We start from the raw sequence: 24,797 nt of genomic DNA on the forward strand, positions 1-24,797 counted from the left end.
CGGGGAACTGGTCAGGTGCCAACATCAATGTACTTTACTGTATGGCTGGGCGGGCACAGAAAGTGCTGGCCCGTCATGCATGGCGTAATGTCGCTCTGTCCTTGCCCTCGTTCTTTACCCTGCCAAGCTAATGATGATGATGATGACAATAAGAACGAGGAGGAGGAGGAAAAGAATGGAACACTTAGAACTTGGCTCGGCCGCTCGTGGTATAGGTTTCTGCGACGGAGGGAGGAAACTGACTTTGCTGGTGTGCATGTGGAGGCTGGGAGTGTATCAGCTGGGGGGGGGGGGGGATGTGTGAACATGTGCACGTGTGCAGGCTTTAGCGGCCGTTCATGTGTGTGTGTATATGTCACACTTACCTTGTCATTGTTGTAGTAAGCCAGACTCTTGCCGTCAAATCTCACCCACCTCCTTTGAAAAACACATTTTCTGCAAAGAAAGGTGAAAGGGTGAGGTGAAAATGTGTTTTTTTTTTTTTTTTTGCACTTCCAAATTCAATCCATCTGGCTCACTCGACCAAACTAAGCAAGTTATTGAGTGAAATAAACCACAGTAAAAGAAAAGAAAATCCAAAACTGCCAAGATAGTAAGCCAGTAACTAAATATGCTCTGAACAGGTACTCATATTTCATCAAGAGTGCCATTGATTCATTAATGTCAAGAGTTGTATCAACAGCTGTCAATTAGCATAATCAAAACAAATGGCCACTTTCAGTTTGAATATTCAACAGCCCAGGGGCAGCTTGCCAAACCTATGCAAATCAGGTGTTGAAGGAGAATATAAAAAGGAAGTAAATGATTGATAGTTCTGCCTTTGAGCAACAGTAAAACACGCAGCACCGAGAGACGGTGGAGAGAAAATGTGCTGTAGTTTTACCAGGAAAAGCCAAACTAAGTGGAAGTCGATTTATTGTGCATCTCAATACTGCGAGGCTATCTTCCTTTCCTTTCCTGTTAGATTGTGCTATGCATTATGAATAGATCTGCTTCAGGCTTCTGTATCCAATACCATTTATCAGTTTTAAATAATCATCAAAGATATAGAACATGTGGCGCAGCACAAGAGTGTCACAATCAAAATCAAAAGGGTCTGCCGGTAAACAGGAAACAGTGTCTCGTTGCAGTGTGGCTGGCGAGCAGTTTTGCCATTAGTCAGGCTGTGGTTTGTGGCATATTTTGTCATCTTGAGGTGAAAGGTTGATTAAAACAAAGATAACACTGAGTGAGAACAAACACTAACCTTAACAGGAAATGAATATGTATAACCAGCAATGCCAATGCAATGCAGAGCCGCAGTAAAACTGGCTGCCAAGAGCTCTACTGCAGAGGATTTCATGCAGATCCATGTATCATTACATCACATAAAGAATTTCTAATGTCTTATCATCTGAACTGAATCCAAAATGCAATCTAGTGCCTCTAATTGCATTTATCAGCTGGAGAAGTACTGTAACTTACCCTTGAGGCGACAGCTTGTCCAGCCAACCCACTTTGAGCACCTTGTGTTTGGGGGCTCCATAGAAGCATGCATACGGGGAAATATCGGGCAGTGCATTTATGCTCGCTCCCCTCAGAGCGTCTGCAGGCTCTGAGTAGAGGTCACACTCCACCATGATCAAGGAGCCTCCCTGAGAGACGGAGCCAGAGGCCGCTGCGCCAACAGCAAGAGCATTGGGGGTTACCGCGAAACCTTGGTCAAAACTTGCTTGCGGCAAAATGCTGGCACACTCAACTACTGTTGAGTATTCATCTTTGTAGGAGTCTGGGATAGTTGGAGCAGGAGGAGACTCTTTTTCCTTTGAATCTCTCTGTTTGAGAATCTTTCTTCTATACGGGCACAGATGATATTATGTGTTAGGTGACAATATATCTATCTATTAATGTACAATTTATGAATTTAAAGCAACTATAATCGATATTTTTACAATAGAAATGTATGTTGTGAGAATTTGTTATGTGAGAGGCGTCACTCGTAGTGATGAATCCAGACAGAATAACAACATGAAACTCGGCATGAAACAGCTAAAAGGCACAGTTAGCAACTAGCTGGTGAACACAGTAGAGCATTTAGCAGCTAAGACAATGAATGAAGTGTTCAGATTAACTGGTCTTTTGTTAAAAAACAAAAAAAAAACATGCAAAATACAGTACAATTGTCATTATTAATTGCACAATTTAGATTCTTATTTGTGGCCTTGAAGGAGTGGCACTTTCGAGAGTTAGATGAGAAGATACTCCTCTCATGTCTGTAAGCTAATTATGGAGCTAAAGCCAGGAGGCTGTTAACCTAGCATAGCCTAAAGACAACAACAACAACTTGTCATTTTTACATTTTTGTAGGTGGACAGATTAAACAAACAAGATATAACATGTTCATTAGTTAGCTTTAACTTTGGAGAGAGCCAGGCTAGCTGTTTCCCCCTGCTTCCTGTCTTAATATTAATGAGCTAATCACCTCATGGCTCTTTAGCTCCATAATTAGCATACAGACATCAGTGTGATATTTTTCTTCTTGTCAAGTTCTCATCAATAAACTGAAGAAGCAAATGTTGAGAACTTCCTTTAAGAAGGTCAACTGCTGTACATATCTGAGACAGGATAAAATTATTTCTACTTCTCTCTCAAAAACTGCATCTATTCTGTGATGCATCTATATTTTTAAGATGTGTGGAATATTCAATACTGGTCAATTTTAAAACATCACACTGACTTGCAAAGATGCATTAAAGCAGATTAAAATCATTCTGTGCCTGGAGTGGTGGCTGCAACCAGTACTTTTCTGCTTTCAGGATTGCATTCACTTAACCATGTGCTCTACTATACCGTGATACAATCTTATCAGCTTCCCACATGTTATACTGAGACTTAACAACACAAACATTGTCGTGCTCAGTAGTTCACTTTCTGAATGTCTGAATTTCTATTTATACCTCGAGAGTGTGGGACAGCGGTATTATATCAGCATACTTTACCTCTGTTTTTTCTGTTTTATCTTGTCTTTAAAACCCTTCTGTAACACTTCTTTACCGCCTTGGTCCTATAGAACACAGAAGAGATTAGCATCAGAAGAAAAGAACATGTCCATATTTCAGTCAGACATTGTTATCTTGTCGGTGCACTAAGCTATGTTAACTTTAGTGGCTAGGTGACATTTCTATTAACCTCAGGGGGCAAACTGAAACAAGCACATTTTCCACTCTGCTATGTGTCCATGGTGACAACATTAACACAGAGAGGGAAGTTTGGTGTACTGACTGTGGCTGCAACACCAGTGATAGTGTTAAAGATCTGAGAAATGTCTGTTCCTCTTTGGTAAGCTGCTACTCACTGTCCACTAGCGGGAGTGTATATGCTGTCTTACCGGAACACTTTCTGGTCTGTTGTACAGGAACGTTTCTCCATAGGGAGCAATAGGTGTCAAGGTTCTTTGAAGTGGAGCTAAAAAGGACACAGAGACAACACAATAGTGGTTTTGTCACGGCATTGAAAGTTGCAAAATACAGTGTGAAGGCCCTAAACGTGGTGAATGAAAGTAAAGAGCTTAACAGGATTGTTCCAGTTAAACTTTAAATCACTCAGATGTTATAGTGCTCTTTGATTAAACCAACTCATTGATCTGAATAAATGTGCCAACCCTTGATCCAAGCGAGCAGTAAACCAATTAAATTTTGTTTTAGCATGCCTATCTCTCTGCCTCTGCCTCTTCCCCTGCCCAACTGGGAGTATGATCCTCCGCAGTCTGTCTCAAACAGCCTGAGTCTCTGCCAAGGCCATTTCTCTGTCTTTGCTCTTACAGGGGCCGCGGTCTGTGGTCGGTGGAAGCAAGGAAGAAGAAGAGAGGAGAGATGCTGGCCAGACACTATTAGTCTGGAGACCCGAGGCCACCCTGCGTGGGCCACTGCCTGTCACTGTGAAAAATGACACCACCCTCTCCTGAGGATTGTGAGGGCCAGAAGACGCCGCCACGGGCTAGACACACACACATAGACACTGACGAGAAACAGAAACGCACTTAGAAAGTGGCGTCCAAAGATCGAAACACCCTCAGACACATAAAGATGCCTTGAGACAAACACAGACATAAAAGGATGGACAGTCAAATATGCACACAAAGACATAGACACACACACACTCGCGCCCATACAGACGTGAATGTACTCCTTTTTAAAGCTTTACAGGCTCCAACTCACACATCCACACAATACAGACCATTACAGAGGGGAGCAAAGGGCGTGTACTGAGCTTGGTAAGCTTTATGAAGGGGTCAGTTTACTTCATGATAGAATCCACTCCAACACAGCAGACCTCTCTACGGACAGGCTTGGTGGGCAGATAGCAACCATCAATCATCATCTATCAGCCGACCTTCAGGCCACTCGCGATTCTCTTCGAGGGCCGCTGGACGCTACTGTACTCAATTCCTGTCTGATTCCTTTTATTGTTCCCTCGCTGGCCGGGTCTCCAGATTCTGCTTTTGTCGACCAAGCTGCTTTCTTTATCTGCTCCTGACCAGACTCTCTCAAGTCGCAGTCTTGGAAGCCATCAGCTCAGGGTTAGTGAGGAGATTGATTTTGTTCTGAATGAAGCCTCCCCTCTTTTAAGTCAGGGAGTTACAGGTCAGTTTGTTTATTATTGCTTGTCTGTGTCACTCCGACACTGAGCATAGAGGAAGGAAAGAAAACAGCCACCATGTGAATTCAAATTAGTCACCAAACAATTTAGCATTTTAGTCACTAGTTTCCTGAATTCACCAGTGAATTGCTCAAGAATAATACATGAAAATATGCCAACTGAGCCATCATCTGATGAAGACTGTGAGATATTGTTATAAGCTCTAGAAAGTCTCTTTAAGGTGACCTTGACTTCAAATTTATTTTTTTGTACAAGACAACATCTCCACACAGCCAATACGTTGTATACATTTCAAAATTTGAGCAAATACTAATATAAAAAGTACTTTAAAGTAAAATCTCCATCAGCCTCAGCTGTACTTTGTGTTGACTGCTGATAAGCAAATATTAGACTCAAAATAAAATAAATAACTGCTTGATTAATCGACTGTGAAAACATTACTAATCGTTTAATCTATGAAATGATTTTTTTTTTTACTTTACTTCACGTTTTCATATTGTTTGTTTTGTCTGACCAACAGTCCAAAACCCAAAAGTTTTTACACTGATATAAAAGAGAGAAAAGCTGCAAATTCTCGCATTAAAGAAGCTGAAATACTAAAATACTTGAGTGTCAATAAAATCCTGAAATATTCTGATGTACAGGTGTGTGTTTCAGTTTGCATCTTTGCCTTAAAAGCCTGCAAAAGAAGGCTTTTAAGCATCCAAGCCAGCCTCCAATAACAAGTTTCAACTGGATGAAAGTCATTCTGTGAAACTGCACTGCACATTTTTTAAGTTTTGGATCTTATCTTGGAACAAACTCTTCAAATATGCTCGGGTAAAATGATATGTCAAATAATTCCTTGCTAGACCTTGCTGTGAAGGGAGATTTAGCTTGCTAGTCAAGCTCCCTGTTCCCTGCACTGGGACCATCTTGGCTCCCTCTCTTTGTCCGTCTCTCAGCCTGTTTTGCATCCATGTCCTCTTCCTTCCTCCCAACCCACTTCACTGTCTCGCCTTCCTCCCTTCTTCTCTCTAGTCCTTGTCTTGTTCCATACAGAGAGAAAGTTGGAAAAACAAGGCCTGCCAAGAGACTGCTTCAGTAAAGGTACACGGAACAAGGAAGGAAGGGGAAGCCAAAAAAGGAACGTGAGGGGAGTTCAAGTGTAGAAATCTGTTGATACACTGACTGTTGATGACAATGAGAGGGAACGCCACAATGTGGTCAGATGGTTCCAACAAGACTGACATGTTCACAGATGCTTCAACACAAATTCATGCACACTGTCGTCACAGACAAGCGCCATGTATTCCTAGGAGAACACATCTACCTCAGCACTGAAAGCAGCTCACGTACTGTCTTGTCAAATGGGACGTAAGGGTCGGCTGCGTCCAATAAATACAGGCAGGGAAGAAGATAAAAATTCAAAACATATTTGTACTGGTTGTACTACAAGCCTGTGTGTTGTTAGCAAAGTTAAACAACTTCTAAAAAACTTCTAAAAAGGCCAGCGACAGGAATACACACTAGGGTCTCGCTGAGGGACAAGATGTGAGAGAGCATATTCCCTGTGAGATGTACGCTTGAATCGGGGGCGATGCCATTTCCCACGACACCCCCCGCCCCACCCACACAATACCATCATCTCCTCTCCCTACTTTCATCCGGGCAAACAACAGGCACCGCTGACTCTACTGCCAAATGAAATATTCATGGCAGAGATGAAGCGGATGCAGCTGAAAGACTGTGTGTACCTTTCTGTATGCCGTTTGCACCGGTGGGACCTTCGAAGCCGGTTAGGTGTTCAGGGCTGGTTGTTTGCGCTGGTGTTGCGCTCCTGAGGAGGATGAAAAATCAATGGATTAGAACCACCAATGCAGCACGTGGGAAAACTACAGTAGGTAGCACCATGTAAACATAAAGGCCTTCAGAATAGAGATGTGGAACTCTGAAAGTTAGTTTCACAGTTCATAAGTTCAAAACTATATTGTATGAGGGTTGTTACTGTATGTGGGATGCGAAGTTGAATATGAAATGAAAGGCCACGAGTTCTCTATCACTGTAAATTTGAAAGCAAAGAGAGAAAGTCTTGTTTTCCTGTTCATTCATACACTGCAGCGTTCAAATCTAGCCTATAAGTCACACTTTATGCTTAAACTTAAAAAGTTAGATTAGAACATACTACTCTCATGGTGTTACAATTAATATAAAGGTACCGCTAGCAGCTAGCTCTGTCCAAAGGTAACAAAATCCTATTCCTTTCGAAGGAATGGTTAGAAATTTTGGGAAATATGCGTATTCGCTTTCTTGCTGAGAGTTAGATGAGAAGATTGATGCCACTCTAATGTCTCTATGGTAAATATGAAGCTACAGCTAGAAGACAATTAGCTTAGCTTAGCACAAAGAGTGGACGCATGGGGAAACAGCTAGCTTGACTGAGTCTGTAACTAACAAAACCTGCCTTGTTTTCGAGGTTTTACTAGGGGTTATGTGCCAGTCTGTTTTTTGGCCAGAACCAGTAACTTCCTAGAGACTGGCCAAGAAGTAGTTTGCCTCATAGCTCCGTGTAAATCAGCAAATTGCTGTTTAAACACAATAGCACTTGTATGGATTAAACAAAGGAGATAACATGTTAATTATTGAGCTTTAGAGGTGCTGGTAGGTGGACTTTGTTACCTACAGACCAAGCCAAGCAATCTTTGTGCTAAGCTAAGCTAACCATCTCTCAGCTGTAGTTTCATATCTACTGTACAGACATCATAGAGGTATCAGTCTTCTTGTCTAACTCTTGGCAGGAAAGCAAATAAACGTATTTCTCACATTTTCTATTGATTTAACTTTCACCGTCGTACCTGTCCTGCAGTGGTGGCATGGTCTGATTTGGGATCTCAGGGACAGGCCGGTGCCTCAGCCGGTAGGAGCGAGTGAGCCGTGGACCTTTAGCAACCTTAAAACTCGTATGCATCTCATAGATGGAGTTTTCTACCATCTCGCATTGAAAACCTCCTTGGTCTTCGCTAAGGGTTGGGTGGAGGACAGAGTCGGTACTAGACAGTGAGGGCTCTTCTGAGGAAACCTCCCAGTCTGAGGGGATTTCAGAAATGGAGATGGACTCACTGCTGCTGCTGCTACTGGAGGAAAACATGGAGGCAGGGACGCTGGTATGTTGAGACGTGGACTTTTGGATGTTCTGGGGATTACGTGGGGCTGGTAGAGGTGGGCGGACATTTCTCTTTGGGATGTCCTCAAATTCTGATCCCAGTCCTGCTCCTGGAGGCAAACTCTGACTTCCCTCCAAATCATACTCGCTCTTCTCATTTGACTGAGGGTGCTGACATGAAGTCCCCCTCTTTTTATCCGGCAGGAAAATATGTCTTGGGTGTAGCACGGGTTTCCTCTGGCCCCTGCCGTTCTCTATCCCTCCCTCTTCATCTTCCTCTCCTCCACTCTGCTGCGTCACACGTAGCGCTTCCAAACTGCGGAGGATGCGTCTACGATGGCCTGTTGGAAACACTCTGAGCTCCAGGAGGCGCTCATCTGTGAGGTCTTTGCAGTCTTCCAGAACATGGTAGCCTCTCTGCTGGAAATATGGGGTGTACTGGGACAGGCGGAGGGTGCATAGCCAGTCCTTGATCTCCTGGCTGGGCTCTGGAGGCTCCAACATGATTCTCTAGTCTCACATCTGCCACGTCAGGAAGAAGCTGATGAATGTAAGGAACTTCAGAGGATGTAGTGGTCCAGCTTTGAACTGTAGACACAGAAACAGAGAGGATTATTTGAACAGCTGAAAAATCCATTGAGGCAAAGCAATAATTTTAAATATCTGTTTTTCCTACAAATTAAAATTATCCAAAGTGGATATTAATTTTGTCTTGGAGGGAAGTTCTGCAGGTAATGAATTTAAGGGTTGAGTATTTACTTTAAATATTACTTTGATGGCTTTATTCAACATTGGCTGTGAAAACATGACCTCATTAAAGGAATAATTCAACATTATGGGAAATTATTTATTATTAATTATAAATTATTATAAATAATTTCCTTTCTTGCCAAGAGTAGATGACAAGATCAATACCACTCTAATGTCTGTCCGTTAAAAAGTTAAGCTTCAGCCTAAAGATTGTTAGCTTAGCTTAGCATAAAGACAGGAAGCAGGAAATTCACAGAACAGCATTTCTAACTAAAGCTTACAGATGAATATGGTATACCTAATTTGTTTAATGCAAAAACAAAGTGTAAAAATACCACGCTTTGAGCGCTAACTCCAGGAAGTCGCACATAATTCTCCGTTAAACCACAACCAAAAACACTTTGGTTTTTGTACGGATTAAACAAACCACACATAACGTGTTAATTAGTGAAACTTTAGTGGTGCTAGTAGGTGAATTTTAAGTTAAGCTAACAACTCCTGGCTGAACCTTCATATTTACCGTACACACACGAGAGTAAAATCAATCCTCTCATTGAACTCTTAACAAGAAATCAAATAAGAGAATTTCCTAAAATGTGAAATTATTCCTTTAACTTAACTCTTAACTACATTCAACAAGTGAAAAAACATGCCAGCCAACATACCCAGACTAAAATTTGCAACACTCCTGGATGAAACAGCAGGAAATAGCTATGAGGAAATAGTATACCACCATCATACAGTGGCTCTATGGTCAGGTTTTGGTTACTTTCCTTCATATCTGACATTTGAATCAAATAACACAACAAGTGAATCCCAACAGAAAGGCACACAATTGATGTGCAAACTGACATCTTTGTTCAAACCCCATTTTCTTCTTTTTTTTTGCAGCACTTACCCGCAGCACAGTTTTAAAATCCAACCTTTACATCGCAGCTCACTGCCTGACAACATACAATAAGCAACGTTCTGTAAGTCTGTTTCCTGATGCTTTCACACCATCTTTTTTACAGCAGTGATGAATTGTGTTGCAGAATTGTGCTCTCGCTTTCTTTGTATCTATCTACCCCTCACTCATACACCAACAGGAAAATACATTACCATCAACATCTTGTCATGTCCACTTCTCCTCTTTTGAGTTACAAACCTACAGCACATAGGGGACATGAAGTGTTACTTCTGCTTTCAAGTAAACACGGTCTTGCGGCATGTGCTTGTGTATATATTTGATTGCTTTACCACAGTATTCAAGTAGCTCACAGAATAAACAAGAACAGCATCTCTTCTGCTCTGAAATATTGTTGCTCAAAAATTGTTTTGCAAAAAGGAGCAGTATCCATGCACAAAATCATCATTGGGCTCATAAGTGTTCAGAGACCTTTTAAATCTTGTGAGAACACACATTACAACTGTTATATTGCATTGCTTTTTTTAGCACTGAGCATGCAGGGACAAAATGTCAGTATTAAGTCCTCATAATAAATGTCTATAGAGTCTATCAGACCAGCCCAGCTGTGTGTTGCAGCCTTAACATGCACGGACCTGTATTGGCTCACAGCCAGCACAGGCACACGCCAGTGCTTGCTGGCACATTTGACCTGGCCTGCTCCACATCTCAGCCTTTTAGCGTTTATACACCCACTCAAACAAACTGCACACAAAATACAAAACGGAGCGCACACATTCAGCAAACATTATTAAGGGCTGGATATAGGAATTACGATCCACAGCTACTGCCCGCTGTCAAAGCCCATAGAGTATCTAGATCAATAGCAGAGAGCAAAAAGAGAACTTCACAAGATAAACAGCAACACACAGACGTGAGAATATATATATATGGAACACTTTGTCTGCAGACATGCAGATACAAATACACTACTCACCGGCATACAATTGGACAACAACTGATCAAAGCACTCAAGTTATTGTATCCTCATTTCTATTATGTCTATATTAGAGTGCGGCTGTAAGCACAGGAAAGGTGTGTGTGTCTGCGTTACACCCAGCCAAGTGGCCTTCTACAACACCACAGGTATGGTTAAACAGTGCAAGGAGTGAGTCACAGCATGCACGCCCATGCACGCATGCACAACACACACACACACCTAACCTCATACTTCTGCTCATCACACTCAGCCAGGCAACTTTGTACAAAGTCCAATTTGTGTCCCCCTTCCTGGTTTGAAGGGGAAAAAAAAAATACCTGTGCATGTATGAGCAATTGAAATACCACTCAACAGTGGGTTCAACTTGAAAATTGTTGGTTGGTTGGTTGGAGTTGTGAGGATTCCTCTCACATATTTAATGAAGAATGTCACTTAGAAGTGGAGATAATAGAGATTTATAAAGTTATCACAAACCACATACTGTGCTGAGCTGATTGGTATCAGCTAGCACATGTGTGGAGATGTGCTCATATGTGTTTTTACACTCACAGGGGGAAAAAAAGTATTACACAACTATGAATGTAATGTAATAGAAGCCACTTACAAGTCTGAGTGACGCAGCTTCCTTCACCTTCTTGTAATACTTATTTTAACACGCCTAAATTACTGATAAATGATAGAAATCACTACTAAAATCACCTGTAAACAGTCCTAAATTTGACGCGTGACAAAGTAACCAGTTTGTTTCAGTCTCGTGCCCACTTTACGCGGCTTTTGATAAATAAATGACGTAACACGCTAACGTGCGTGCGGGCTGGAGGTTAGCAGAGCTTACCTTCAGGTTAAGGACAGTAGCAGACCTCAGGCATCATCCGCACACCTCTGCCGGGTCCAGTTTCTGTCATATTTTGCCGCTCACAGTCTCCGCTGGCTGTTTCACATTCTCAACTGGTCTGTTTCCGTTCCCTGTCTGTTCAAGCGCTGAGAGTAACTCCACGCCCATTTCAGCACAGAGCCAGGAGTGAAGTGTGTGTGCTTCACTACATGCTAAACACTCCAGATTGTAAAAATATTAATGTTCTGATGGATCTTGTTGCAAGTTACCAATAACACTCAGCAGGTCTTTGACCTCACAATGCCTGTTCCCAGAGTTTAAAAAGAAAGAAAAACGAAGTGTGCTTGTGTTTGCAGATGTGCACTTGTGATGTGTTTTCTGGGAACACTTACATGTCCCAGCTTGATCTAGAGGTTCCAGGCTACATATTCAGCTCAGGCAGGAATGCAGCAGACTGCCTGGCACACTTATTGAAGTGAGTCCTGAGGAATAAGAGCACATTTTCTTTCATTATGTTCATCCATCATCACTTATTTGATTAAATGATTACATGCAGTAAAACATTGAATTGTATGCTTCTGGTGATTAAGAAAAGGGGTTTGTGCTCCACACCTGGCATTTTACTGATATTGATGCACAAATATACACATAATATAACATTAATTAAAACAGAAAGTAAAAGGACAGGTCAAACACTATAATAGGTTTTATTGTTTTATGACAGGTGATTCATTGACTACCACTTATTACTGATGTACCACTACAACTGCTGCTACTACCACTACTATTACTACTACTACTGCTAATAATAATAGGTTTTAAAAATAAATATCATCAATAAATAAGAGTACACTTTACAAAAGACTACAGAAAATGTAATATCATGATGTTTTTTTAACTTTTCAGTTGATATCTTGAAAAATGAAAAAGATGTCATCCTTCAGTAGAAGTTATTTTCCATTTGAACTTCAAGTGCAAGTTTATTTCAGCTATTTTCAGTTAAAATGAAATATCATTTCTTAGCACCAGGGTATAAAAACATACAAAATGTCAGACAAAAACATAATATATCTGGGTAACACTTTATTTTACAGGTCCCTTAATTTTATACTGATTTGAGTCATTTGCAGGTATTAAACAGTTAATTTCTTAGGACATTTACAGAGAGATGGGTGCAATTTATAAGAAAAATAGGGGGGGAAACCCGAGTTGGTTGACTTGTAGTTTCATATGTAGTTTCTTTTTCTTTTTCCTTTTTCAACAATCTCCTAAAAGTAGCTGCTGTGTAACTGTTCATTCTTAGGACATTTCTTTAAAACGTTATGTTATTTGCTAGTATATGGGAAATGGACTCATTAAAGAACTTTAAGAAAGAATCTAATATGCCAATACTAATACAAACTAAGTATTTTCTGTCAGTTAAATTGTTAAGAGTCTAATTTAAGGTGCTAATTAACTACTAGAAAGCCAATTATAATGACAACATAACACATTTCCCCATTTTTTTCTTATAATTTGTACCAAACTGCACCACTCTTCTATAAATTCTCCTTGATATTAACTGTTAAATACCTGCAAATTACATTTAAAAACAGATAGTATAAATTAACTACTATCATTAGTATAATATTTCACATTGAAAAATATTCTTTTTGTAATATCTCATGTATTCATGTTGTGCCTTGTCCTTCACAAATGGACATTATTACTAATTATAAAATATTTTAAAAAAATAAAAACACAGAGCACAGTGTGCAGAATCAGCCACATGATGGTGACAGAGCGCTGCAGCTTCTAGGCTGCTGTGACTGTGATGTCAGAGCGAAAACGGGCCTTTTTCCACAGAACACATTTTGACATGTCACAGTAGGAGCAGCACAGGTCTAAATGATCAAATTAATGATGGCTGAATTCATTTCAATGCTTCAGTGTCAGTGTCACGTTGTCACATTGTCAAGGCTTATGGGACACATTGTTAATGTCATTAGTTACACCTGCTGCGGTTGTCTGACAATGACTGAAAATGTTTTGCTGTAACAAAGACAAAAGAAGACATTCAACCAAAGTGTTTTACTACCAACTACATAATCCATCAAAACAAGAAACATTTCTCATCTTCAAAAAAAATCAAATACACTGTGATTCATCACTGAATAACTGCCAGCTGTGTTTTTGAATGATTCAGGTGGTTGCAGCTGCAGATCTGACGTCTTCTCCTGTGTGACCAGCTGTAAAATGAGTGACAGAGAGAATAGAGGAGAGTGATGAGACGTCTGGAGGACAGCACTTTGTCTTCCTGTGAGTCTTTTTTTTTTTTTTCTGTATGGCTCCTCTTTTGTCCCTCCCTGCCACGCCTCCAGGGGTCGTCTTGGCAACATGTTTTACTGCTGGCAGCCATATAAATACGGCATTGGCTCCTGTAAACTAGGATAGCTGTGCACAGTAACACTCAATGCCAAGGACACGGCAAAGAATTCTAAAAAAAGGAGGCACACAGGGGAATGCAGTGCAATTCTAATGAATATTTGATATTATTCACTAAATTTTTGTGGAAGGAGTGAATATATTTCGCCATATGCAAGATGGACTGAAAATGGGGCAGAAAACAAGCCAGATTAAACTCTTCTGACCCTGATCTGATTGGCTTTTTCAGCTCAGCATGGATAATAATCTGCACCTGAATAAACAGATAGATGAGTGTCCTCATGGAGGAAGTAGGGAAGACAGTCTCCTCAACATGTTGACTGAAACTGTCCGGGGGCTTGAAGCTGTCAGACTCTCCAGAGATCATTATAATGGAGCAGTGAGTGGACGGAGACGCACAGGAGAGGAGACAGAGACAGGGAGTGATGAAGGGATATGCAGTCCAGCAAGGAAGGAGACAGAGAGTGAAGGGACGGAGAGAGGAAGGAGCGCTGATGAAGAACAGGAGGAGAAAGAGTGCAAGAAGAAAGTTCTTGCAGTGCTGAGGGAGTTGAGTGTTTTTCATTCAAACAGAGTGACAGCATGGAGAGAAGCTTTCAGAGAATGTGCCTGCATCCTCAACAAGTCTCCACCGGGGGGCGTCGATCTGCAACATCCATCTACAACAGGTGGGAGTTGATGTGTCTAATGCATGTCTTTCTCTGCTTTTTTTTAGAAGCTCAAAGGAACTAGAACATTTCAACGCCTTAGGATTATAAGGCTCTATCTTCATTCTGAGTGGTTTTGAGTTATTTAGGTTCAAAGTTTTTACATTCTAGTAAGGAAAACTGATACAGTGCAGTTCGCTTTCATTTGTCAAAATAATAGAAACCCATAATCTAAATATATCATATCAAAATCCTATCACATTTTTAAATGGGGTTTTCTTGATCAGGTGATTTTAAGATAGAACTTTCGAACTCTGAGAACTCAGTAAGAGAACTTTGTTTAGGACTATAAGGTTCTGTCTGCCAAGGCTTCACAGGAGGGAGACAAATCAGTCTTATTTTGTTTTAATACGCAAAATTGAACTGATAATACAGTTCATAAAGTTTTAGCAACAAAAAAATTCTAGACAATTAGAAAAAACATTTTTAAAGTGTTTCTCCATTCATTTGCTTATATTTCTTTTAATTGCTCTGCTTTTTTGTTTGTTTTTTGCTGCTGTCTCTGTCTATTGCTCTTCAATTCAGAACCTTTCTTGTCTTTTTCTTCTATCAAATTTACTTTACTTTTTTTTTTTACTTCTTTGACAAACTGGGGTCTCTGTCAGGGTCTAAGCTCTGAGTGTTTCTCTGTCATTACTGTGTCTGCTGCAGGACTCGAGTTGTAATGTTAAAGACACAAATCCAGTTAGCAGCAGGTAATTAGTTTTAGCATCAGCAACTAGGAGCTAGTAGCCTGAATGTATCTCATATTCTTACATATTAACATTTTAGTTTTCATTGATCATTTTTGAAGTAGTCAAAGTAACTTAAGTCACTGATAAGAATTGTAATTATTGGTAACAACTGTGCTAACTGTAATTAAACTCAGCAAGCTAGCTGACTAGCATGGTAAAAATCTGCTTCTCACTGAGTTCAGACAAGATTAAAAAAAACAACTCTTCAACCCGGTGTTTGTATCAATGTCATACATCATTATTTTGATAAAATAATCAATTTGGTGAAATGGTGAAACCATTGCAGAGAATGGTATCAAACTTCTCATCTAACTCTGGACAGTTTAAGTGTACACACTGAAAGTAGTTGAAGAGAAGGATTTTATTTAAAAATCTATTTGTAAAGTAAATGCCCTGTGAACAGTAAAGTATGAAACATAATTGACTTCATTATAAATTGTTTATTAGTGTATAAAATCAACAACAATATTGTGAATCAGCAATTGCTTTAGAGAGTAGATGAAGAATATAAATTAGCACTCAAAAATTGCAGTTTCCCATGTAAAACTTTTTTTTTTATATAGTTGTGATATGTTCTATATGTCTGTTTTGTCTAGATAAAACAGAAAGTAAAGTCACACTTTGCTCAGACTTCTTTGGCGATACTTTTCGGAGTATTGGTGAGGACGTAGAGAACATTATGGACAAACTGAACACAGTCATAACCAAGCTGGATGGCGAAATCCTCCAAATATGTGCAGAAGAGACCTTAACTATGGATGCAGCACTTGAGGAAAGTAAATACCCAGAAGATGGCAAAAATCACCTCAACTCCCACGAATCTGACTCGGGGTATAAACAGGATATTGAAGATGAAGGTGATCAAAGCCTTATAAGGCCATCACCAGACACTGACCTAACATCAGACTCCAACTTTGACAGTTTTGTCTGCAGTGATGAAGCAAAGACTGGGCAAAGACAAGAGGTCAAAAGTCAAGAGAGTGGTAATGTTTTGCTAGAGAGTCACACAGATTTCCTGGAGAAGACAAAGAAAGACACAAAAAGGATAGATGACAAGAGCAAAGAGGAGACAAACAATGAATGGATCACAGTAGGGTAAGTTGACTAAAATTATCATCCTTTTGATACAATTAACCTCTTAAAATAACAATAATATTTAATATTTCCCCATTTGTTCTAATCCACACCTCATGTTTTTTATGGGTGCATCTTTCTTTAAAATGGAAATATTCTAGATGTTGATATAACCACATATAATGACAGAAATACTTTTTTATATAATGTATTTTTAAGACTTCAGTGATTCCTTTCCCCTGCAAAAAAAAAAAAAAAAACGAAAAACTTTTCAGCATCTCACTCTTTATCTTGCATGAGGCCAGCTTGTGAGTCTGAACATGATTTGATTCCTTCCCCTCATTTCTCCTGCTCACTGATACAGAAGTAAACTCTCTGCACGATTTATCACAAGGTGCATGCGTTTTGACCCCCTGGCCTCCAAGTAACGGGCTATTTCATACAGTCAACACTGTCAGGTCAAAGCCCACATTTGCCCAACAGCTGAACAAATCTGGAAAATTGTGATGGAATGGAAAGACCAAGTCTGGGAGAAGCTGATATGGAAATGTGCACATTGCAGAATTTCAGATATTGTTAAGATGGTCTCACTTTTTGACAGAAATCTGTGCACAAATATAGTATATATGTTTATGTATGGTTTTAAATTATTTCTAGGCTCACTGGTCACCTGGAGGATGGTCAATCAGACGTACCAGAAGTATGCTTTATCAGAGCACCTATGGGTGTCGCTGAAGTCCTGAGGTGTGAGGTGGCTGATACCTTGAGCTGCCTGATGGTGACTGGCTCTGAGGAGCTGGTCAGCAGAGTGGTCAGGGTCAAGGTTCAACACAGCGGCAAAGTCCGCTTCCCTGTGACTGTGGTTCTGCCTTATTGCACACGTTACCGTGGCAGCTACAGGGATGTCGCCGTCAAGGTAGTCGATGGGGAGAGGAGGGCGAGCTACATCACTCCTGTAACAACAGAGGGCACATATGGAAGGCAGAGGGTAAAGTTCTTTATAAATCAAATGAATATTTGGGAGTAATAAAGACATTGACTAGAGGGAAGCCATCAACTATAAAAATGTTTCCATTTATTATATGTATGCATTCTCTTCAGTATGCCTTATTTTCTTTATTTAACCTTTATTTAACTAGGAAGTGTCCTCAGATACATTATTATGTCTTCAACAAGAAAGACCTGACCAAAATGTCATTGTTGAATTGTTAACATATATTCACATAAAATATTTACACATAGCACAATAACATAGGATCTGAGAGGCCTAATGTAGATAGCTTGACTATTTGAAACACTTACATTCATCATAAATCATGTCTTGGTGTGGGGTTTGAATGCCTGATCTAAAGGCAGTTTTTTGAATGGATTTTATGACTTAATTATTAAGAAGACAGATGCATACATCTGCAGGGTTAGGGTTAGAGTTAGAGTTGGAGTTAGGGTTAGATTTCACCATAATCCAGCACATTGAACAATTAATAAATGTATTACAGCAGGCTATAACATAGCTGGAAGGACATGCAATGACATTTTAATCATCAGCCTGCCCACAATGTGATATTTTAGCTATAGCTTTCTCTAACCCTTAACATGACGTTAACTGGTTATGTTAACACAAGACCCTACGTCCCTGGGTGGGCTCGAACCAACAGCCGAACGCGCTAACCGATTGCGCCACAGAGACTGCTCTGTTTTGTCACAGAGGGGGCGTGGCTTCGATTTTCAATCCCCACCCACCTCCATCGCTGTTTACCTGTAGAAGAGCAATATCACAGAAATTTGAATCGTGACATATTGAAGGAAAGGAGTTCTTTGAGAAATTTACAATGTAGCAGAAAGTCAAGACATCCCGATTTGTGGTTCAAAAAGCTAACAAAGCATTGTAAACAGAATCGCGTTCCTGATTGGCATCTACCAAATGAGTAACTTCTCTCCTTGTATGACAACCATATCGGTGCAATTACTCTTGGTAGCCATTTCATAACAAACCAAAGTAGCCATTGTCTAGGGAGTGAATATGAAGTAAACAATTAATAAATGGAGTATAACATAGATGGAAGGACATGCCATGACATTTTAATCATCAGCCTGCCCACAATGTGATATTTTAGCTACAGCTTTCTCTAACCCTTAACATGACGTTAGCTGGTTATGTTAACACGAGACCCTACGTCCCTGGGTGGGCTCGAACCACCAACCTTTCGGTTAACAGCCGAACGCGCTAACCGATTGCGCCACAGAGACTGCTCTGGTTTGTCACCGAGGGGGCGTGGCTTCGATTTTCAATCCCCACCCACCTGCTTCGCTGTTTACTTGTAGAAGAGCAATATCACAGAAATTTGAATCGTGGCATATTGAAGAAAAGGAGTTCTTTGAGAAATTTACAATGTAGCAGAAAGTCAAGACGTCCCGATTTGTGGTTCAACAAGCTAACAAAGCATCATCAACCTGCCCACAATGTGATATTTTACATACGGCGTTCTCTAACCCTTAACATGACCTTAGCTTGTTATCTAAAGACAAGAACCTACGTCCCTGGGTGGGCTTGAACCACCAACCTTTCGGTTAACAGCCGAACGCGCTAACCGATTGCGCCACAGAGACTGCTCTGTTTTGTCACAGAGGGGGCGTGGCTTCGATTTTTCAATCCCCACCCACCTGCATCTCTGTTTACCTGTAGAAGGGCAATATCACAGAAATTTGAATCGTGGCATATTGAAGAAAAGGCGTACTTTGAGAAATTTACAATGTAGCAGAGAGTCAAGACATCCCTATTTGTTGTTCAAAAACCTGACAAAGCATTGTAAACAGAATGGCGTTTCCGATTGGCATCTACCATACGAGGAACTTCTCTCCTTAGTATGACAACCATGTTGGTGCGATTACTCTTGGTAGCCATTCCTTAACAAACCACAGTAGCCATTGTCTAGGGAGTGAATATGAAGTAAACAATTAATAAATGGATTATAACAAGTTATAACATATCTGGAAGGACATGCCATGACATTTTAATCATCAGCCTGCCCACAATGTGATATTTTAGCTATAGCTTTCTCTAACCCTTAACATGACGTTAGCTGGTTATGTTAACACGAGACCCTACGTCCCTGGGTGGGCTCGAACCACCAACCTTTCGGTTAACAGCCGAACGCGCTAACCGATTGCGCCACAGAGACTGCTCTGGTTTGTCACTGAGGGGGCGTGGCTTCGATTTTCAATCCCCACCCACCTGCATAGCTGTTTACTTGTAGAAGAGCAATATCACAGAAATTTGAATCGTGGCATATTGAAGAAAAGGAGTTCTTTGAGAAATTTACAATGTAGCAGAAAGTCAAGACGTCCCGATTTGTGGTTCAACAAGCTAACAAAGCACTGTAAAAAGAATAGCGTTCCCGATTTGCATCTACCATACGAGGAACTTCTCTCCTTAGTATGACAACCATATGGTGCGATTACTCTTGGTAGCCATTTCTTAACAAACCACAGTAGCCATTGTCTAGGGAGTGAATATGAAGTAAACAATTAATAAATGGAGTATAACATAGCTGGAAGGACATGCCATGACATTTTAATCACCAGCCTGCCCACAATGTGATATTTTAGCTATAGCTTTCTCTAACCCTTAACATGATGTCAGCCGGTTATGTTAACACGAGACCCTACGTCCCTGGGTGGGCTCGAACCACCAACCTTTCGGTTAACAGCCGAACGCGCTAACCGATTGCGCCACAGAGACTGCTCTGTTTTGTCACAGAGGGGGTGTGGCTTCAATTTTCAATCCCCACCCACCTGCTTCGCTGTTTACCTGTAGAAGAGCAATATCACAGAAATTTGAATCGTGGCATATTGAAGAAAAGGAGTTCTTTGAGAAATTTACAATGTAGCAGAAAGTCAAGACGTCCCGATTTGTGGTTCAACAAGCTAACAAAGCACTGTAAACAGAATAGCGTTCCCGATTTGCATCTACCATACGAGGAACTTCTCTCCTTAGTATGACAACCATATGGTGCGATTACTCTTGGTAGCCATTTCTTAACAAACCACAGTAGCCATTGTCTAGGGAGTGAATATGAAGTAAACAATTAATAAACCCTCTCTCTAACCCTTAACATGACCTTAGCTTGTTATCTAAAGACAAGAACCTACGTCCCTGGGTGGGCTTGAACCACCAACCTTTCGGTTAACAGCCGAACGCGCTAACCGATTGCGCCACAGAGACTGCTCTGTTTTGTCAGAGGGGGCGTGGCTTCGATTTTCAATCCCCACCCACCTGTATCGCTGTTTACCTGTAGAAGGGCAATATCACAGAAGAAATTTGAATCATGGCATATTGAAGGAAAGGAGTACTTTGAGAAATTTACAATGTAGCATAAAGTCAAGACGTCCCGATTTGTGGTTCAACAAGCTAACAAAGCATCATCAACCTGTCCACAATGTGATATTTTACATACGGCGTTCTCTAACCCTTAACATGACCTTAGCTTGTTATCTGAAGACAAGAACCTACGTCCCTGGGTGGGCTTGAACCACCAACCTTTCGGTTAACAGCCGAACGCGCTAACCGATTGCGCCACAGAGACTGCTCTGTTTTGTCACAGAGGGGGCGTGGCTTCGATTTTTCAATCCCCACCCACCTGCATCTCTGTTTACCTGTAGAAGGGCAATATCACAGAAATTTGAATCGTGGCATATTGAAGAAAAGGCGTACTTTGAGAAATTTACAATGTAGCAGAGAGTCAAGACATCCCTATTTGTTGTTCAAAAACCTGACAAAGCATTGTAAACAGAATGGCGTTTCCGATTGGCATCTACCATACGAGGAACTTCTCTCCTTAGTATGACAACCATGTTGGTGCGATTACTCTTGGTAGCCATTCCTTAACAAACCACAGTAGCCATTGTCTAGGGAGTGAATATGAAGTAAACAATTAATAAATGGATTATAACAAGTTATAACATATCTGGAAGGACATGCCATGACATTTTAATCATCAGCCTGCCCACAATGTGATATTTTAGCTACAGCTTTCTCTAACCCTTAACATGACGTTAGCTGGTTATGTTAACACGAGACCCTACGTCCCTGGGTGGGCTCGAACCACCAACCTTTCGGTTAACAGCCGAACGCGCTAACCGATTGCGCCACAGAGACTGCTCTGGTTTGTCACAGAGGGGGCGTGGCTTCGATTTTCAATCCCCACCCACCTGCATAGCTGTTTACTTGTAGAAGAGCAATATCACAGAAATTTGAATCGTGGCATATTGAAGAAAAGGAGTTCTTTGAGAAATTTACAATGTAGCAGAAAGTCAAGACGTCCCGATTTGTGGTTCAACAAGCTAACAAAGCATTGTAAACAGAATGGCGTTCCCGATTTGCATCTACCATATAAGGAACTTCTCTCCTTAGTATGACAACCATATGGTGCGATTACTCTTGGTAGCCATTTCTTAACAAACCACAGTAGCCATTGTCTAGGGAGTGAATATGAAGTAAACAATTAATAAATGGAGTATAACATAGCTGGAAGGACATGCCATGACATTTTAATCACCAGCCTGCCCACAATGTGATATTTTAGCTATAGCTTTCTCTAACCCTTAACATGATGTCAGCCGGTTATGTTAACACGAGACCCTACGTCCCTGGGTGGGCTCGAACCACCAACCTTTCGGTTAACAGCCGAACGCGCTAACCGATTGCGCCACAGAGACTGCTCTGTTTTGTCACAGAGGGGGTGTGGCTTCAATTTTCAATCCCCACCCACCTGCTTCGCTGTTTACCTGTAGAAGAGCAATATCACAGAAATTTGAATCGTGGCATATTGAAGAAAAGGAGTTCTTTGAGAAATTTACAATGTAGCAGAAAGTCAAGACGTCCCGATTTGTGGTTCAACAAGCTAACAAAGCACTGTAAACAGAATAGCGTTCCCGATTTGCATCTACCATACGAGGAACTTCTCTCCTTAGTATGACAACCATATGGTGCGATTACTCTTGGTAGCCATTTCTTAACAAACCACAGTAGCCATTGTCTAGGGAGTGAATATGAAGTAAACAATTAATAAACCCTCTCTCTAACCCTTAACATGACCTTAGCTTGTTATCTAAAGACAAGAACCTACGTCCCTGGGTGGGCTTGAACCACCAACCTTTCGGTTAACAGCCGAACGCGCTAACCGATTGCGCCACAGAGACTGCTCTGTTTTGTCAGAGGGGGCGTGGCTTCGATTTTCAATCCCCACCCACCTGTATCGCTGTTTACCTGTAGAAGGGCAATATCACAGAAGAAATTTGAATCATGGCATATTGAAGGAAAGGAGTACTTTGAGAAATTTACAATGTAGCATAAAGTCAAGACGTCCCGATTTGTGGTTCAACAAGCTAACAAAGCATCATCAACCTGTCCACAATGTGATATTTTACATACGGCGTTCTCTAACCCTTAACATGACCTTAGCTTGTTATCTGAAGACAAGAACCTACGTCCCTGGGTGGGCTTGAACCACCAACCTTTCGGTTAACAGCCGAACGCGCTAACCGATTGCGCCACAGAGACTGCTCTGTTTTGTCACAGAGGGGGCGTGGCTTCGATTTTTCAATCCCCACCCACCTGCATCTCTGTTTACCTGTAGAAGGGCAATATCACAGAAATTTGAATCGTGGCATATTGAAGAAAAGGCGTACTTTGAGAAATTTACAATGTAGCAGAGAGTCAAGACATCCCTATTTGTTGTTCAAAAACCTGACAAAGCATTGTAAACAGAATGGCGTTTCCGATTGGCATCTACCATACGAGGAACTTCTCTCCTTAGTATGACAACCATGTTGGTGCGATTACTCTTGGTAGCCATTCCTTAACAAACCACAGTAGCCATTGTCTAGGGAGTGAATATGAAGTAAACAATTAATAAATGGATTATAACAAGTTATAACATATCTGGAAGGACATGCCATGACATTTTAATCATCAGCCTGCCCACAATGTGATATTTTAGCTACAGCTTTCTCTAACCCTTAACATGACGTTAGCTGGTTATGTTAACACGAGACCCTACGTCCCTGGGTGGGCTCGAACCACCAACCTTTCGGTTAACAGCCGAACGCGCTAACCGATTGCGCCACAGAGACTGCTCTGGTTTGTCACAGAGGGGGCGTGGCTTCGATTTTCAATCCCCACCCACCTGCATAGCTGTTTACTTGTAGAAGAGCAATATCACAGAAATTTGAATCGTGGCATATTGAAGAAAAGGAGTTCTTTGAGAAATTTACAATGTAGCAGAAAGTCAAGACGTCCCGATTTGTGGTTCAACAAGCTAACAAAGCATTGTAAACAGAATGGCGTTCCCGATTTGCATCTACCATATAAGGAACTTCTCTCCTTAGTATGACAACCATATGGTGCGATTACTCTTGGTAGCCATTTCTTAACAAACCACAGTAGCCATTGTCTAGGGAGTGAATATGAAGTAAACAATTAATAAATGGAGTATAACATAGCTGGAAGGACATGCCATGACATTTTAATCACCAGCCTGCCCACAATGTGATATTTTAGCTATAGCTTTCTCTAACCCTTAACATGATGTCAGCCGGTTATGTTAACACGAGACCCTACGTCCCTGGGTGGGCTCGAACCACCAACCTTTCGGTTAACAGCCGAACGCGCTAACCGATTGCGCCACAGAGACTGCTCTGTTTTGTCACAGAGGGGGTGTGGCTTCAATTTTCAATCCCCACCCACCTGCTTCGCTGTTTACCTGTAGAAGAGCAATATCACAGAAATTTGAATCGTGGCATATTGAAGAAAAGGAGTTCTTTGAGAAATTTACAATGTAGCAGAAAGTCAAGACGTCCCGATTTGTGGTTCAACAAGCTAACAAAGCACTGTAAACAGAATAGCGTTCCCGATTTGCATCTACCATACGAGGAACTTCTCTCCTTAGTATGACAACCATATGGTGCGATTACTCTTGGTAGCCATTTCTTAACAAACCACAGTAGCCATTGTCTAGGGAGTGAATATGAAGTAAACAATTAATAAACCCTCTCTCTAACCCTTAACATGACCTTAGCTTGTTATCTAAAGACAAGAACCTACGTCCCTGGGTGGGCTTGAACCACCAACCTTTCGGTTAACAGCCGAACGCGCTAACCGATTGCGCCACAGAGACTGCTCTGTTTTGTCAGAGGGGGCGTGGCTTCGATTTTCAATCCCCACCCACCTGTATCGCTGTTTACCTGTAGAAGGGCAATATCACAGAAGAAATTTGAATCATGGCATATTGAAGGAAAGGAGTACTTTGAGAAATTTACAATGTAGCATAAAGTCAAGACGTCCCGATTTGTGGTTCAACAAGCTAACAAAGCATCATCAACCTGTCCACAATGTGATATTTTACATACGGCGTTCTCTAACCCTTAACATGACCTTAGCTTGTTATCTGAAGACAAGAACCTACGTCCCTGGGTGGGCTTGAACCACCAACCTTTCGGTTAACAGCCGAACGCGCTAACCGATTGCGCCACAGAGACTGCTCTGTTTTGTCACAGAGGGGGCGTGGCTTCGATTTTTCAATCCCCACCCACCTGCATCTCTGTTTACCT

The 24,797-nt window shown here is 41.1% G+C and overlaps 2 protein-coding genes across 6 annotated transcripts in view; one reads left to right on the top strand and one right to left on the bottom strand.

Moving 5' to 3' along the window:
- The window catches only part of arap2 (ArfGAP with RhoGAP domain, ankyrin repeat and PH domain 2), a 139,354-nt gene extending 127,661 nt beyond the window's left edge, over window positions 1–11,693 (bottom strand). Inside the window, exons 1-8 of one of the 4 annotated variants that reach the window (XM_044341055.1) lie at window positions 11,252–11,693; window positions 9,632–9,677; window positions 7,473–8,368; window positions 6,375–6,457; window positions 3,368–3,444; window positions 2,979–3,043; window positions 1,465–1,833; window positions 366–435 (exon numbers count right to left, since the gene is read on the bottom strand). In XM_044341055.1, coding sequence (XP_044196990.1) covers window positions 366–435; window positions 1,465–1,833; window positions 2,979–3,043; window positions 3,368–3,444; window positions 6,375–6,457; window positions 7,473–8,284 — 1,476 coding nt within the window. In that variant the 5' untranslated portion in view covers window positions 8,285–8,368; window positions 9,632–9,677; window positions 11,252–11,693. Of the gene's footprint in view, window positions 1–365; window positions 436–1,464; window positions 1,834–2,978; window positions 3,044–3,367; window positions 3,445–6,374; window positions 6,458–7,472; window positions 8,369–9,631; window positions 9,678–11,020; window positions 11,176–11,251 lie in introns of those variants that run through there. The other 3 variants (XM_044341056.1, XM_044341054.1, XM_044341057.1) reach the window with 3 other exon arrangements.
- Window positions 11,694–13,461: 1,768 nt separating this feature from the next.
- dthd1 (death domain containing 1) overlaps window positions 13,462–24,797 on the top strand; it is a 30,006-nt gene continuing 18,670 nt past the window's right edge. Inside the window, exons 1-4 of one of the 2 annotated variants that reach the window (XM_044340822.1) lie at window positions 13,462–13,549; window positions 13,905–14,343; window positions 15,713–16,211; window positions 16,848–17,178. In XM_044340822.1, coding sequence (XP_044196757.1) covers window positions 13,911–14,343; window positions 15,713–16,211; window positions 16,848–17,178 — 1,263 coding nt within the window. In that variant the 5' untranslated portion in view covers window positions 13,462–13,549; window positions 13,905–13,910. Of the gene's footprint in view, window positions 14,344–15,712; window positions 16,212–16,847; window positions 17,179–24,797 lie in introns of both variants that reach the window. The other variant, XM_044340823.1, reaches the window with a different exon arrangement.

The sequence above is a fragment of the Thunnus albacares genome, chromosome 22 (genome assembly GCF_914725855.1).
Source record: "Thunnus albacares chromosome 22, fThuAlb1.1, whole genome shotgun sequence".
Classification (NCBI taxonomy): Eukaryota; Metazoa; Chordata; class Actinopteri; order Scombriformes; family Scombridae; genus Thunnus; species Thunnus albacares.